The sequence below is a fragment of the Cygnus atratus genome, chromosome 2, assembly GCF_013377495.2.
Source record: "Cygnus atratus isolate AKBS03 ecotype Queensland, Australia chromosome 2, CAtr_DNAZoo_HiC_assembly, whole genome shotgun sequence".
In the NCBI taxonomy this organism is placed as follows: Eukaryota; Metazoa; Chordata; class Aves; order Anseriformes; family Anatidae; genus Cygnus; species Cygnus atratus.
In genome coordinates this window covers 125538530-125554456 of record NC_066363.1, presented here as the reverse complement: position 1 = coordinate 125554456, position 15927 = coordinate 125538530, and the positions used below count along the sequence as shown (strand labels likewise).

Below are 15927 nucleotides of genomic sequence, written 5' to 3'. Positions count from 1 at the left end.
TCTCCACTGAGACTAAAGGTAAGTGGGTACAGTCACTTCCTTAGTGGCTTTGAAAAACCATGGACAAGCAGGAAAGAGGAGACTGTGATTTCCACATCCTGTTATCAACACTTCTATGGATTCACGGTCTGTATGTCAAAGGACACAAGTGACACAAATTCTTCCCTGCTAAAGTTTCTCCCTATGTATTAAGCAAACAGCACTACACTGGCTGTTCTCATTCAGGCCCATTGTCCCAATATTGTACTTGTAACACCTGCAGTGCTGTACTAACTTAGGACATTTTAAACTGGAAGCAGATCTGATTTGAGAAATTTTGCAACCTGAAGGAAGGGGTTTAAATGGCTTGGCAGCATAGGGTTTTTCCTTTCTTATTCCACTGGTTTCTCTGCAGGTAACATAAAAATGGTCCTCTAACAGATCCTTTTAATAGTTCCTGAGAAATGTTTTTTGTTCATTAAAAAAAAAAAAAAAAAAGAACGTTTAGAAAAAAAAAATCCATCAGGAAAGGGGTTGAACCATATTCTGAACCCAGGCACCTGTGTACATTGAGAAGCTGGGTGTTTGGAATGGAGCAGCACTGAGCAATGTCACTTGTGTTATACTATACATGCCGTTTATCCCAGTAGTATAACCTTTTTGACTCGGTATCAGAAGTTAAAATGTTTTCATTACTACACTGTGCAACAAGATATAACTTAAAGATTATTTCTGTGTGTTCTACTATTTCATTAAATCCTGCAGTTCAAAAATGCCATTTCTGTTAGCTCTGTAGTTAAAATTAGGAACGTTTACAAGGACATCTTCTAATGAAAGACTTCAAAGCATAATTACAGGGATTACTTTCTATCACTGTAGTAACTGGTTCCCACCAGGCTGTTATAAGCAATGCAAGCAACTGAGATATAACCAAATAAAAACATCATTTTCCCACATCCCAAAAATATACAAGTGAGAAAATATGAAATTAGCTGCATGGAAAAAATAGCTGCTTAAATTGGAGAACTACAAAACACTGAAATCCATTCTCTTAATTGTTCCCTGGCTGCTGGGAGCTAATGACAGGATTCTTCTCAAAAGACCCTGTGAAGAAAAAAAGTTTTCTGTAGACTTGTATACTCCTGTTGGGCCCAATTTACATCTCAGGCAAGCAATGTATATCAGGAGCTACTCCACCAAAGCACATGGAGATGAAAATGTATAAAACTGATATACAGTGAGAAGGTATCAAGTCAAAATGTGACATTAGACAGACTGCTTACTGAACAGCAAGTGCAGTACTGTTAGGAACGGGGATTTTTCAGTCTCATCAGGCTTTTGCTTTATGTTTGACTGGTTCCTCCACCAGGAGGGGTAGCTGGGATAAACAGGTACATATAATAAATGTAGTTGTAAACAGCAGTCTTTCTTGCATACCTTGGGTTCGAGAATTAGGGACAAAATATCTCGCCCATTGCCCTTCCTCAGTTCAAATACTGCAACCTTTTAAAAAGATTTAGTTTTGCATGTCAGATCTGGTCTGAAAGCATAGGTCCCCCTGCCCAAAGGAGCCTTATCTTTCTGCCTTACTTCCAGTGAAATTCTGGCTTCTGCGCACATGCTGCTCAAACTGAGCACTGTTTTTGCTTAAAGCAGCATCTGCCAACAATTTCTAAAGCCAGTGAGAAGATTTTACTTTACTTATGTAGGTTTGACTAGGCTCTTTGGGTACATACATCTCAGAAAGCCTTTTAAGCACATTTATTATTAATTTAAAAAGCATATGTACAGACTTCCTAAATAAATACAGGAAACAAACAAACAAACAAAACAAAAAAAATCCACAACAAAAACAACAAACCAACCAAAAATGCAGCAACAGGAAAACAACCAAAAGACATTATTCTATTTTCCCTGTGTAAACATCTAAGGAATACAGGCATGGAACATGAGTTGTATGAAGTCTTGCTGTGACAATAAGCTAAGTTAAATGCAGAATGGTAGGTCTAAAAAACAAAGGCCAAGTTCACTGTAAAGTAGTTAGAAAAGGCATGCATGAAAAGCTATGGTTGTGTGCAACATGGCAGGATACAGACATTAGTTGAAATGGACTGGAATCATGCAATTATTTGGAAAGAAGCTGCTGAGGAGAATAAAAAAGTGTGGATACCTGTGTGGATCATAGCTTCCTCCATCTTTATTTCCTGATATAGGAAAATACAAGAGTAACTTTTGTTAGTGTTTAGAACTTGTAAAACCATTCACAATGTAGCTTTCCATGCACAGCATCTAATTCCTAAAAAGAAATGTACTGTGTTAAATAAAGACAGAGTTGCAGTCCAATAAAGATTTCCTGGAAGTTTTATATAAAAGAACTGAAAAACCATAGTTTTTCAAAAAACAATAAAACCCCCAAATGATTAATAAAGAGAAACGTTTGTAGCTGAAGAAAGAGATACAAAGATGCAACAATATAAAATACATAGAAGGGAATATTCCTGTAAAAGAAAAAAAAAAAAAACAACCAAAACCACACACACACAAAAAACAAACAAACAAACAAACAAAAAAAACACAATTTCAATCAATCAAATTGAAGTGCAAAGAATTCCAGACTTATGAAGTATAAATGCCATCTATTTTTGTGTTCAGAGAATCTTGTAAAGAAATACTGCTTTCCTTATAAACAGAGAGGCTACATATGATTAGAAATTTGCAATGTTAGGTCCCAGTTTGGTGTAGAGCCCAAGGCTGGTCATACAGGCAGAGAGCAATCGGAATAATATCTCATCTGCTACTGGGAGGCAGAACCTAACCAAATAAATCCTGCAACAGAGAAAAGGGTTATGGCTATGAGTAAGAGGATCTGCATATGCTTGTTATTGCTTCATGCAAATAACGTGATAAACTATCTGCAGAATTTCTGTCAAATGTTGTTGTTTGTCATCAATATCTGTCTATAATAACCTGTGCAAACTTGCAAAGAAGCTTTCTGGTCATGCAGTTATGCAGGATGGTGTATTTAGATCATTCCAATTTACTCAGAGCAACAATTAAGAGATTGAGACTTCATGGATACAATTGAGGAGATGACAATAACTTAATAAAATGGAAATAGACACCCTCTTCTACTTTGCTTGTACCTGTTTCAAGTCCCTTAGGCCTTGGATTGCACTGCTTGTAACCTTGACAACTTCGCAGTTCCATTAGCTGTACATGTAATTGATTCAAAATGCCTCTTTCCACTGTATGAACAGTATTTGTCAGCTGAGAAAAAGAGAAATGGGGGAGAAAATACTTATTATCAAAATAATAATAAAAATAATGATAAACAACCAATAGAGGAATTTAGTGCGCAATATTTTGTAACAGGGAAAGGGGTTTACCTGATAGGGATCGGTGTTCATATCAAAATATTCCAAGAAGCCAGTTGCAAACTCACAGAAGAGAAAATTGTGGGTGTCATTGACTGTTCGCAAACACCAGTAAGTGTTGTTATTTGAGCTTGTGCAAGCACAGAAAGAGCCCACTGTAAGTAAAAAAAAAAAAAAAAGTTATTAGCTTAGGTGAAAAATAATATGCTTGTTTCTTGTACTAGCAAAATTTACAGATTATTTACTTAAATTCTAGATCAATTAAAAAAGATCTTATATTCGAATAACATTAGATTCTCATCTAAAAGAGGACAAACTTACAAACTTTGTTAACATGCAAATTTCTCAAACATATACCTAAAGAAAGCAGAATACAGCAATTACTATAGTTAATAGGACATATTCTGTTCTCATTTGTATATGGTTTATTTTACTTTTCAACCTGGGGAAACCTAGAGCAAGATTCTACTCCAGATTGAAGACACCGAGAGCCAGGTGTCACATGTGAGATTAATGTCTCTAAGCCATCGTTAGAGAAAATGAAGATCTCATGCTTGGTAGAGTACGGGCAGCTATTCAGCTAACCAAACATAGACATGTACTTTAGGGTAAAATCACATATGGACCAAGATATGCTTTAATTGGTCTTTATATTGCATATTTTGTGCAATATCAAGATTCTCAAATATGATAGTAGGTGAGCCTCTTTTCATTTCTTTTCAATAAACTGTAGTTTAACCAACAGAATAGTAGGAGACAATAGGTAGTGTCAACACAAATATTAGATGATTTAGTTTTTGTATGACATGTTTAATGAGTTGTCTAAACTTCTTCCCAAAATCACAATACTTTTAAGGCTGTTTATAATCTCATTTTGCCTGTGGAAAAGGCTCAGAAAGGTATCCCTTTTGAGTTTTAAACAAACTGATAACAACACTTTGTTTTAGAAGAATATCTTTTTAATTCCGATAATAAAATATTAATATGCCTTAGATTTTTATTTGATTAGTTCTGTAGCTTTCTGTAATAGTGTTAATGTGTTTAACACACTTTATAAAACTAGTAACGATATTGGCCCTTTTCGTCCATATTATTGGAATCAATACCTTGGCTCTTCTTTCAGTTATGAACTGCATCAAAGGGACATTTTTTTCACCCCATGACTCTTACTGGAGCATTTCCAGAATGCACAGAAATATGAGAACACTTTTCTTAACTGTTTGCTACTCCACAACTAAAAAGCAAGACACCAATCTAATTGTTGCTTTTAAAACAAACATCATGCATATAACTGCTGTAGGAAATTTTTAACACATAAAAATCTTATTAGCAAAAGTTCTAGTGCAATGAGAACAGACTATCAGTAAGAGACAACATCTTTCTTGAAATGAGTATTATATTTGCTCTTAGCAAATTTTCTGTTCAGAGTCAGATTATTGTACCTTAATCACCATTTGATCCTCAAGTTTTTGTAAGTAAAGTTTTCAATCACTTTTCCTCCTCTGCCACCAAAGATGAGAAAAATGTTGTTTTGTTAATGCTGAAAGCCTAGAAATGTTGAAGCATGTCCCAGTAGGATTGTTATCTATATACCCTGAAGTTTAAAGGAACTTAAGATATTTTCTAGCTATAAGATTTTATTCTTACACAGTAGGTGAGCATTCTGCAGTTCTGACTTTAAATTTTTTTAGAATATCAAAAATGGGAATAATGTGGAGAATTCATAAGGGATAGTGTTTGTATTTTCTTCACAATAAGTTGTTTATGATAGGCTTTGATATCAAAATGGTAAAATTAAGGCAGACCTTTTATGTACTGAGGTTTGTGACACAATGCTACCTCACTTAAAGGTCAAGTCACAAGAAAGAGTTTGTGACAAAATCTTTGGTCATAAGTCCCTTGTCTAAAACCACAACATAGCAAAGGAGGAAAAGGGAAAAGGTTTTAATTCAGATATACACATTATCTCTTGAATACCAGATTATATGATTCTATTTTGCCCCCCTCCCCTCAAAAAATCTGACTGAACATTTTTCTTAGGAAAAAATAGGTTTGCAGAAACTTTTAGGACAGTAGTGAAAGGGTCAAAGTTCCACTAAACTTCTCAGCAATATTATGCACATGGTCTTTAAGCTCTAACCTCAGTAGAATTAATCAGAGTATTTGCAGAATTCATTTTGTATGGTGAACATGCAGAATTACTATTTCAGGGATTTGTTACTTCTGCTCACTTTTATGAGACCCAGAGTAGACCTGCAGCCTGGACAAAGTATCAGAGTTTCAATGCATTTAACATAGTTACAGTGGTTTATGCTTGATGAGTATCTCTCTGTCATCTGTCCTGGATGAGTATTTCTTGAAAAATTTAAATTCCCAAAGAGCCTGCAGTTTTGTAGTTAGCATTAAATATGTGTGAATAATTTGATTTAACATAATGGAAATGAAGTAAGGAGTTTCGTTCAATCTTGTGAGAGAAAACTCATTTGTTCTTTAATCTGGGCTCAGAACTTTTCAGACAACTGTAAACAAGGGATAACAGTGATTGAAGTCCTGAAGATAACATTATTATTTATTAATACCTTAAATCTAAAAGACAAGATCAATACTATCACAATACTATCATAGTAACCACAAAATGTGTATGAGGTACAGGAAATGTCTAATTCTATCACACTAATTCTATCTCACGGTGTCACAGCTACTTAATTCTGCTAATCTATCTATTGGTTAGATTAGTTTCATTATATAGGCATACACAAATTTACTTGGATACAGATAGGGAAAGGGTTTTCCTTCCTTTTCCTTTCCCTCTTGCAAGGCTAACGACTCACAACTCCTAGCAAATATATTCGGTCATCTTGATCACCAGGAGATGACACGAACCTCAGTGGCTGGTAATGAATGTCTACTTTTTAACAGGCCAACTCTCCTTTTTGCTTCTGCTGTGTTTCACATACAGTCTCTTGTAATAATTCCATATAAATATGCAACACAAAAATTACAAGCATACTCAGGTGACTTTCTTCCTTAAGACTTCAGAATAGCAGCAGCAGCACTGCTAAGTGACATTTTTCAAAATAATGACCTGACTGACTAAATGAAGTGGGAACTATTACACAGCAGAGGACAACCTAGTTCACCTCTGCACACAGAAGCAAGACTTACAGTTCCAGAAAGGTGCTGTTTGCCAGTGATTATTGTCATGGGTAAAACATGTCAGTCCAGGAAGGCTGCACTCATCTCCTTTCTTCTGGCGCTTTTTCCCCTTCCTTTCCTTCTTCCTTCTGCGATTCTCTTTGAACAGCTGCAGTTTGCCATCTACCTCCTGTGCTGCTTCTCTGTTCAGAGAAAAAGTTGGGCATGTCTGACAGAGAACAGTTTCTATTTGGTTAAGAAGAGCATTAGCAATCTTTACGTCTATATGGCTTTTTTAAAGATTAGCTGATGAGAATATGACTTTTTGGATGCTGACTCCTTCAGCACAGCTTCCAACCCCAGCAGTTACAAGGTGCTCTCCTCAGCAAATATAAGAAGTGATGTGCTTTTGCATTTAGGTTTAACAGGATCTTTTTAATGATTGCTTATCAATCATCTTCTGAAATGATTAATTTCCCCCATTTCTATCAATAGGGCTTTTTAATATTATTCATAAGCCTTCATATGTATGTCCAAAACTACTGAAGGTTTCTTGTGAAAGCTTGCTATATATGACCTTTTCTTTTCCCCATCTCACCCCTTTCACTCTCCAAAAATATCATACATATTTCTCCAGTCACCAAAAAGCTAGCTGAGAGAGCGAGAAGATAACAGCAAACTTACTTGAAGGGATGAAGATGGCTCTTGATTTTCTCTTGGGCCTTTACCCCTTTCTCTTTGTTGTAGTAGCTACGTTGAAAATTATTAAGAAATATCAAGTCATGAAACAATTCATTTTCAACATAAAAACAAAACAGAAACATACCATCTTTGACATTTTCTTAAAGAACTACACAAAATGACTCACGATTTTCATTTCATTTAAAGAAGTTATATATATGTGAGTGATCCTGTGCTAGACTGTGGTAAAGCTACAGCTGTGTTCAATATGTTAGCAGAATACAAACATATTTAATCTTAAAATTTGTACATGCATCTTCAAAGAGTATTTTCTACTCCTGAAAGGGATCTAACTAAAATTTGGATCGTGGGATAGTTTTGATTTTCAGCTATTTTGAATTAAGATACGTACCCTCACACTTGAATGCCTCTCCAGAAACAGGCTAACTTTGATTTCTTCTCAAGTCAATAGAGAAATAAGTTCTACTCAGGAGAGATCCAGAGCACAGACATTTACATGCCTATTATGAATCAGCTTCTTTCCTTCCCTGTTACAGAAATGACACCTGAATAGGCTAACCTTAGTCATGAGTTTCTAAAATGGGTTTAAATATCAATAGTACTTAAATTCTTTCTTTTCCATCCAAAAAAAAAAAAACAACCAAACAAAAACAAACCAAACCAAAAACAAACAAACAAAAAGAAAACAAACAACAAACCAAACTTCAGAAGTATCTAAACCTTATCGATCAGTGTAGCTTCTAATTCTGAATGTTGTCTATTTTACCTCTGTTTACTACAGTCACATTCATCTGGTTTTCTTCTTTTTAGGTGTCCTCTAACTTCCCTCAAATTCTTAATTTTGTCTTGGAGAGCTTCAATCTGCAGAGAATATTGCCTAGTCAGAATTATTCTTTGAATGGGTAGGTAGCAGAGCAAAGGCGTCACTCAGGTTTCAAAACATCCCTTACCTCCTTGTCAATGTACGCCTTGTGGTCCTTCCAAGCTCTGGCAGATTGGTACAGCTCCCTCTCACAGTGAATAGTGTCATTTGGAAGAATAAAACATCTGTACATATAAATTGAACAAATAAGAAACAGGAGGTCAGTGGTTTCCCAATTGCCTATCCATTTGTTCTCTTTCTTCCAACATTCCTAAGAATTTCTTTGTTATAATCTGTTAAGAAATAAATAAACACTGTAACATCTTCTCATGCTGACAATAATAATAATTGTTTCAATCTGTTTTCTCTCCAAAATCAAAAAAAGTTCCTTATCCATGACAGATGCTCTCTGCCTGCTAAGCAAAAATGCAATGACAATGTTATGTTGGAGATTTTTAATCCGATCAGAAATGAGATTGCAACTGAACTAAAAATCTGTTCAGAATTCAAAGCCTCTTGTTAACTAAATGTGCTCATTCAACCACCAGCTGCTGAGAAATATATTCTTCTTGCCACATGAACGCAACTCATCTTATGAGTATGCAGAATAATTAAAAATAGAACACATAGTCAACGGAGTAAAGATCAATATAATTAATAAAGATCAATAAAGAATAAAAGAGCAAAAAGTTCATATAAGTAATAAAAAAAAAGAAAACACTCGTAATAAAGTAGTGCAGTGACAAAAATATTCATACTAGTGTTTGAAAAAATAGTGCTACCAAGAAAAAAGAATAATTGAAAGTCCAAGGAAGTGGAATGAGATTAAGAATCCAGCAGACTATAGGCTGGAAGTTCAAAGTCTCCATGCTGACAAACAAAACATCCATAAATATAGAAATATTCCAGTTTTATAGACACAGCCTTTTTTGGGGCCCTGCTCCATCAGAACCCTTTTTAAAATTTTTGAGAAGAAAACCAGAAAGATTTAGATGCTTATCTCTTCCCACCTTCTCCTATTATGCTTTCTTCCTCACTCACAAACCGTAATTCTGAGAACATTACTTAGTAAAAGTCAAAACTCACTATGGAGAAATAATCATTTTTCCAGAAAGCCACTTGAGGCTTTAATAATGCCATGCTTGCAAATGATTAATGTAAAGAAGGAATAATTTTTATTTGTTCAAAATTAACATTTATGTTATCTTTGATGTTTCTGAAAAGAGAGAGAGAGAGAAATACTATTTATATTTTAAACATGATAGGAAGGTTAATAGAGTATTTTTGCTGCCTGTGTCTGCCTGACTTCAGATCAGTCATACTAGCTTTTTAAAATGAAAAATACTTTGAAATATTTGCCTTTTCATTCAGATGTAGGGTAGAGTTAAAAATTGAAATCCAGGTATATTTCAGGATGGAAAAATGGTTGCAGGTCTCTTTAGGGATAAACATATCTAATGTATCTTAGCTAATGTTAGTTTCTACAGACAGTATTAAGTATTAAGAAAGATGGTATAGCTGATCTAATCTGTCCTCACCTGGAGTGGGATTACAGTCATCTAAAATCTAGGCCTCTGTGCTAAGACGGTAGCCCAGACTTTATAATGAACAGCAGGAGAGTCAGCTTCATGGGGTGATTAATCCATCATAAGATACATGTTTTGAAACAGAGAAAGAATCCCCCTCTAGAGATGCCTACTCCCCCTCAGAGATAAAACTGTAACTGGATGCCTCCTTCTTAAACACACATATTAAAGTTACATGATTCCACCTACTAACAAGTACAACTCAGGCATATCTAAAATTATCTGCAACGATAATTTTAAGTTCTTTTATATGGGAACTATATTTTAATATTTTATTTAAAAAATGAAAGAGAGAGATCACAATTAGAAAATGAAAAATACCTTATCTTAAGGAAAAAACAAACAAACAAACAAACAAAAACAAAAACCAGAAAAAGCAACTGTACTTGTGTGTGACTCTGACAGAACTGGGTTGACCTATAGCATCAGTGCCATCAGCAACCATTGTGTCACCAGGAGCACCATTGGTTTCCTCTGCGTCTTCCTCATTTTCAGCATTGTGACGTTTGGTGATACTTTTGGTCTTTAGCACCTGCAGTTCTTCCTCTTCCAGATTTATGTCATATATTTCACCTTCAAATTCCACAGACAAGGATCGTGTTTGGCGAGTGTGAACAAATCGTGGTTTGTATTCTAAAGAAGAAAGAAACATCCATGGTTGCATACACATATCTACAAGTCATGCCATGAACACCCAGCATATTCCAAAATGCAAGAAGGCTGTTCAATAAAACAGCTTATTTTTCCTGTGGCTTTGCAAAAACTTATTTAATTATTTTTTGATAATTCAGGGCCTGCACTTTCATTAGTAGCATGAAATTCTGAATGCTTCAAGTTTTGCATTTCATGCTAGGCTGACTTTACGCCACAGTTAATATATATCTCCAAATAAAATCAGTATCTCAGAAATAGTCACCTAGAATGAGACACTCAGAAAAACAAACAACAACAACAAAACAGAAACCACAGGATTATCTGTATATGTATAGATACTCCTATGCACACATACATCATCCGTATCTATATGTACAAGTCATAGACATCCTGCATTGTAGGATCAGAGTGAACTTACAGGGTTACAGAACCACAGAATGGTTGAGGTTGGAAGAGATCTCTGGAGATCATCTGGTCCAACCTCCTGCTTATGCAGGGTCACCTAGAGCTGGTTGCCCAGGACCATGCTTAAAGCTTTTTTAGTTACAGTTTTTGAACTCTGCAAGTACAGCAGCATATGAGTCAGATTAATCATGACAATTAACTCTTCTGAGTATTTTTTATTGCCATGTTCAGGAATAATTGTGTTTAGGCTCAGCCTGGAACACCTTCACTTTTTACCTTGTCCCAAATCAATCTGATAAAACCCATAGGCAGTACCACACCAAAGTATATTCTGTCTAGACACAAACACAAAGAGCTCTTAATATACATCATTCAGCTTGTAAAAACTGGTTGTAGGTCATCACTTTCCATTTGTTGCATCTATGCTGAGCATATTTTTGTCACCTAATGGTTAGTAATAATTTGTACAGCAGAATAAAATGGGAGCTCTAAGAAAGTACTGCCTTTGGCATATAGGATAAATTCTAGTGCAAGTTTTCAGCTAGTGCCTTTGAGAGACTCATACTGAGCTTTTCCTGAAAGAATCTATTGAAAGTGCAGATAGTGAGCCTCATTCAGCTCTTCATTCAAACCACCCTGTCCTTCTAAACTATTTCAGTGGTTGCCTGCTGTGAGGTGAAAAAAAGGCTTCCCAGTCATGCAGCGAAGACATTTATCTTCCTAAAGAGAAAAAAACACACACAAAAAAAAACAACCAAACAAACAAAAAAAAACCAAAAAAACCACCACCCATAGTTTCAAGGCTTCTTTCTGATTTACAATCATATTAATCATCAATAAGATAATGAAGAAAGATTCATAGGATCAGATGGGTCAAATTCTGGTGTTGTAACAGTCTCTGATGATGCTACTTATTAATCAAGTGACTGAAAGATTTTAGAGTACATAAGCATTTTATCCAAATGTCATCTAAAAACTGAGGCCTGAACTAGTCCTTCCCTTAACAATGCCTCATCATCACCTCTGTTCTCCGCAGATGAGCACTAAGGGGATTTGGCAGAGGAGGCAGAAGAGGAGAAGCAGGAGGAGGAGAAGTGAAGAGGAGCAAAAATGCTGTAGAGGAGAAAAGCATAACAAATTGACCTTTGCAGATGCCCCTTCAAATGCTCTCTTGTTTGTCCCTTTCCCATTTCCTCACTTTCGCTCTCCAAGTCACTGCCCTCAGCTGCAATCCCTACTGAGCCCTTGCTGGCACCCTGGCAACCCTTCTCTTTCCAAGGTACATGCATGGCAGGTATCTCCTCTTGAAATGATCACCAGGGGGCACATTGCACAGTCTGAGAATCACCCCAGCAGGCAGTGACATGGAGACTTCTCAGCAGAGGTCTGCCTGTGCACGCTGTGAAGTTCCTTAGATCATATTAAACAAATGGAAGAAATTATGTCACGGCAGCATTTAGTCTGAACAATGAGAGAACTTAAGACAGACAATATTGCGGTTGAATGTACAAAGAATACCAGGGATTCTTCGCATGCAGAGTGGGGGAGGCTTTAAATCAGGAAATATTTTGAATTATACTGCCATTATTTGCTTATTTCATAGACATCTGTGCAGCATCTTCTAACTTTTCTAACTCATGTCTCTGCAATCTTCCTGTTGTGGAGGCCCATCTATTTCATTCCCCGGTCCAGTGCTCTGAACCGAGCACAGAAGCGTGCAGCCTGCTCTTGAACAAAGCCCCTGAAATCCAGGTCCACTTTTACTGTAATGGCTACAGAACAGATAGCTTATTCGTTACCGGGCAGATAGATGAAAATACCAATTCCATTTAAAATAGCAGCTTCTTTTGCTGTATAAGTCCTTAGCAGAGACAAACCCAAGGGCTGCTGTCTCGAAGCCTGCTTGTGCATTCGCTTTAGCCCACGCTCCACTAGAGGACACTGCAATCTAACCTGTTTCCTTGCAGGGATCCCGGTACAGGCTTGCCTGAAAGTTGCAGCTGGGCAGAAATTAATTCTGCCAGCAGTCACGGCACTTCAGTGCCTCACGTAAGAGATATCTTTGGGATAGCATCAGACAGCATCTGAATTCAGTGTTACCGATGCAAGAAAGCACTTGCTTTGGCTGCCTTGGCAAATAAGGGCACTGGCTCAGCCGCAGATGTCACCAAGTTTCCGTGTGCCACCAATGCGATAGGTGGCACCAGCGCATCGCCGCCACAGCCAGTCCAAGGAGTATTCCCTGCTGTGGTGTAAGCGACAACTTCAGTTACTATCATTGTTATTACAGAGGCAATTATGCAGAACCTGACTGCCAATTACATATGTATTCATCGTACACGGGTGTGAAAACAAACGTATGCTGGTAAACCAGCACCCTGCGAGCCTTTTCCCCCTGTCCTTTGCCTCAGCATAGGAGAGATCCAATAACACTTACTTTGCGCGTTAGGGTTTCTCAGGAACTGTCTTTGATTTTTTCTTTGGGTCCTGCTGTTTCGGTAATCAGTGTCTCCACAGTTGCAGTCTTTGTCTTTACCACTGTATCCCCGGGAGTGGATGCTGCGGGTCCTCTTCCTGATGGCAAGTATGTCACTAGATACCTTACACTTGTGAATTCGAAGCTTGCCAGAGGCATCCTCTGTGCACTGCCACTTCTGCGAGAGAGAGAGAGAGACGTGAAGATGATTTCCCAGCAGCCTTTCAAAACCCTGCTACTTTCAGGTGGATTGTAAAATATGACAAGCAAATTTCTTTAAAAACTAAGCAGTCCCTTAAAGAACAGATTGAGATGGGTAACATTTTAAGGGACTAAATTCACTCATTCTTCTCAACGTATCTCCCATGCTAGGAAAACATAAGCTTGAATGAAATCACTGAAAATCTGCATAAAAAAATAAAATACAACCCAGCCAAAAAAGATGTATAAATCAAGAGTATCTAGACTAAACACATCCCTGAAAGGAGCAAGTAAAAACTCTTAATTTACTGAGCCACAGAGCACAGCTGTCAGGGCTGTTTTCACCAACTCTTTTTTTTCCCTTTGAAAAAACAAACTTTGCTTCTTTGTTCTGTAACTTGGAATCTCTAACATGATTCTGGGGAAAATAAAAAATCTCCACAGATGAAGAAGAACTGGTCCAATTGTGGGGTTCCTTGGAAAAGAGAACGACAAACTGTAGATGTGATTTATACAAAAATACATAAAACTCTAACATGTAATTTATTTCCCTACCAGAGGCCAGAGGTAGGAACTGCACCCTAACACATGTCCCTGCAAACCATGCCATGCAGACCTGAAAACATCACTGACTCTTCATATTTTCTGTGAGAAGGGAGAAGCCTGAAAGCATAACACCTGCACCCCCCTCACTCCACCCAGCAGGTGGAAACACTTCCAGAAAAGAGCAAAGGCAAAAACCTCAGGGACAGCAAACAAATAAATTAACTTGGATAAACTCCTTTGGATCCCTAAGTCTTGAGATTTGTATCAAGTCTGGGAGGAAAAGGTGCAGTCTGGAAGGAGTACCTGTACAACATTGTACATGTGCTGAATATCACAAGTGAGGGAGAATGAGAGGAAACAGAGTCTTTTTCCAGCTTGTCTGCACAATATCTGTCTGACTTGATTATCAACATGACTGAATCCAGATGGAAGAATCCAGGTGGATTTTTCCAGTGGATCCCACTGTCTTCACATTTTAAAACAGAGAGCAACTGAGACTTTAATTTCCTCTCTGCACTGAACTGTCTTTAAAAAAGCTTTTTTCTTTTTTTTTTTTCCTCTCTCTTTTTTTTTTTCCCCTAAGGATAGGTGCTGACAGATCAGCCCCCCTTTGCCCATGCCCAAAGCTTGCCCTATATGGCTGTGGAGTTACAGCTGGCACACGTAACACACCACACATGCTAAAAAGCCTGTGATTTTAAGTCAGTTTAGCCCAAGTAACAATAGGGAGAACTAGAAATAGCTATGTTTATTTATAGTTCTAATGCAGCTATTACCCAGCGAGCTTCCTTCACTTATGCTTCTTAAGTCACAATGACCAGACTTCATACGAAGCAATTAAGTTTGGCTGGATAGTGTGGAGAACACAATTCAATAAGGCGATTGATAACAGGAACCTTTTAGTTACAGTTTCAGCTAAGTTGGCCTATATGGTGTCCTTTTTTTGGGTTCTCATGAATGAGTAGCTGAGCTTTCTCTTGCCTCATTAATAATAGCAAGACAGCTAGATGCTGGTCCTAATGCAGTCTCCAACTTGATTTTTGAAATGAACACTAGTATCAGAGCAGACACATTTCAGTAAGTCTCTTCCATTAGCTAATGACTGCTCTGGACTGTTTTGGCAGTGCTGTCAAGCTGACTGAAGAATGAAGAAAGAAAACTAAGCCTCAGGTAGATTTGCTGACCAGATAACCTGAGGAGTGAGTTGATGTGGTTGCACACAAGAGAAAAAGACTCCTGCCTGATACACGGCAGTCACTTTAAAGAACACGGAGGAGGAAAGGGAAAATATATAATCTAGCATACACTTAACACTACTCCCGTCCCCAAAACATGACTGCTTCAGGCTTTCTGTGGTGCTTTTAATGGCAGCATCATCTCTCTATGAAACGCTGAAATATTGGCTCTGAACCACAGCCCCACGACAGCACACTCTGGCCTAATGTGGGCTGAGCTAAACGATGGATCACAGACTCGGGGCTTGCTGGTGGTTTGGCGTGACTTTGATCCCTGAACACTAAACCACGTTTAAAAGGACATGGGCCTGCATGCCTTTGACTGCTGTCTGAGAAATTATACTCATGCCCAGGCTTTCAGTGCAAACCTACACCTACAAGTGACAAGGTGACTTTCTACAAGGAAAGGTGTCTGAGAGCCATAACACTGCAAGATTGTATTCTGTATTAGCATGTGCACTCTTCCTATCATGATAAGACAAGCTTGTTACAGGCTAAGAAGTGACTACTACATTATAGTTCCCCATGTGTTTTAGGTGCAAGCTACATTTATAAACATATGGTACTAGTTTTTAATGAGTCACAAAAGCTCCATTTTAAAGTAAAATAAATATTTTATTTGTTTAGTATTAAATATAGCAAGAGGTTCCAGGAGTGGCTTCAATAGCCATTTAGAAAAAATTTAAGATTATTATGGCTAACACTGAAACAAGACTGTCTGTGTTTCATAAGAGCCAATGACAGTTCTCTATCTAAAACAGGGATTAAATGC

General features: G+C 37.3%; 1 protein-coding gene across 32 annotated transcripts in view; it reads right to left on the bottom strand.

The window, feature by feature from the left end:
- SULF1 (sulfatase 1) overlaps nt 1-15927 on the bottom strand; it is a 128074-nt gene that overhangs the window by 4978 nt on the left and 107169 nt on the right. For all 32 annotated transcript variants that reach the window (XM_035563130.2, XM_035563117.2, XM_035563116.2 and 29 more), the window contains 9 exons: nt 13135-13351; nt 10025-10271; nt 8141-8237; nt 7957-8051; nt 7173-7238; nt 6519-6691; nt 3366-3508; nt 3123-3246; nt 2150-2183 (listed from right to left, as the gene is read on the bottom strand). In XM_035563130.2, coding sequence (XP_035419023.1) covers nt 2150-2183; nt 3123-3246; nt 3366-3508; nt 6519-6691; nt 7173-7238; nt 7957-8051; nt 8141-8237; nt 10025-10271; nt 13135-13351 — 1196 coding nt within the window. The remainder of the gene's footprint in view (nt 1-2149; nt 2184-3122; nt 3247-3365; nt 3509-6518; nt 6692-7172; nt 7239-7956; nt 8052-8140; nt 8238-10024; nt 10272-13134; nt 13352-15927) is intronic.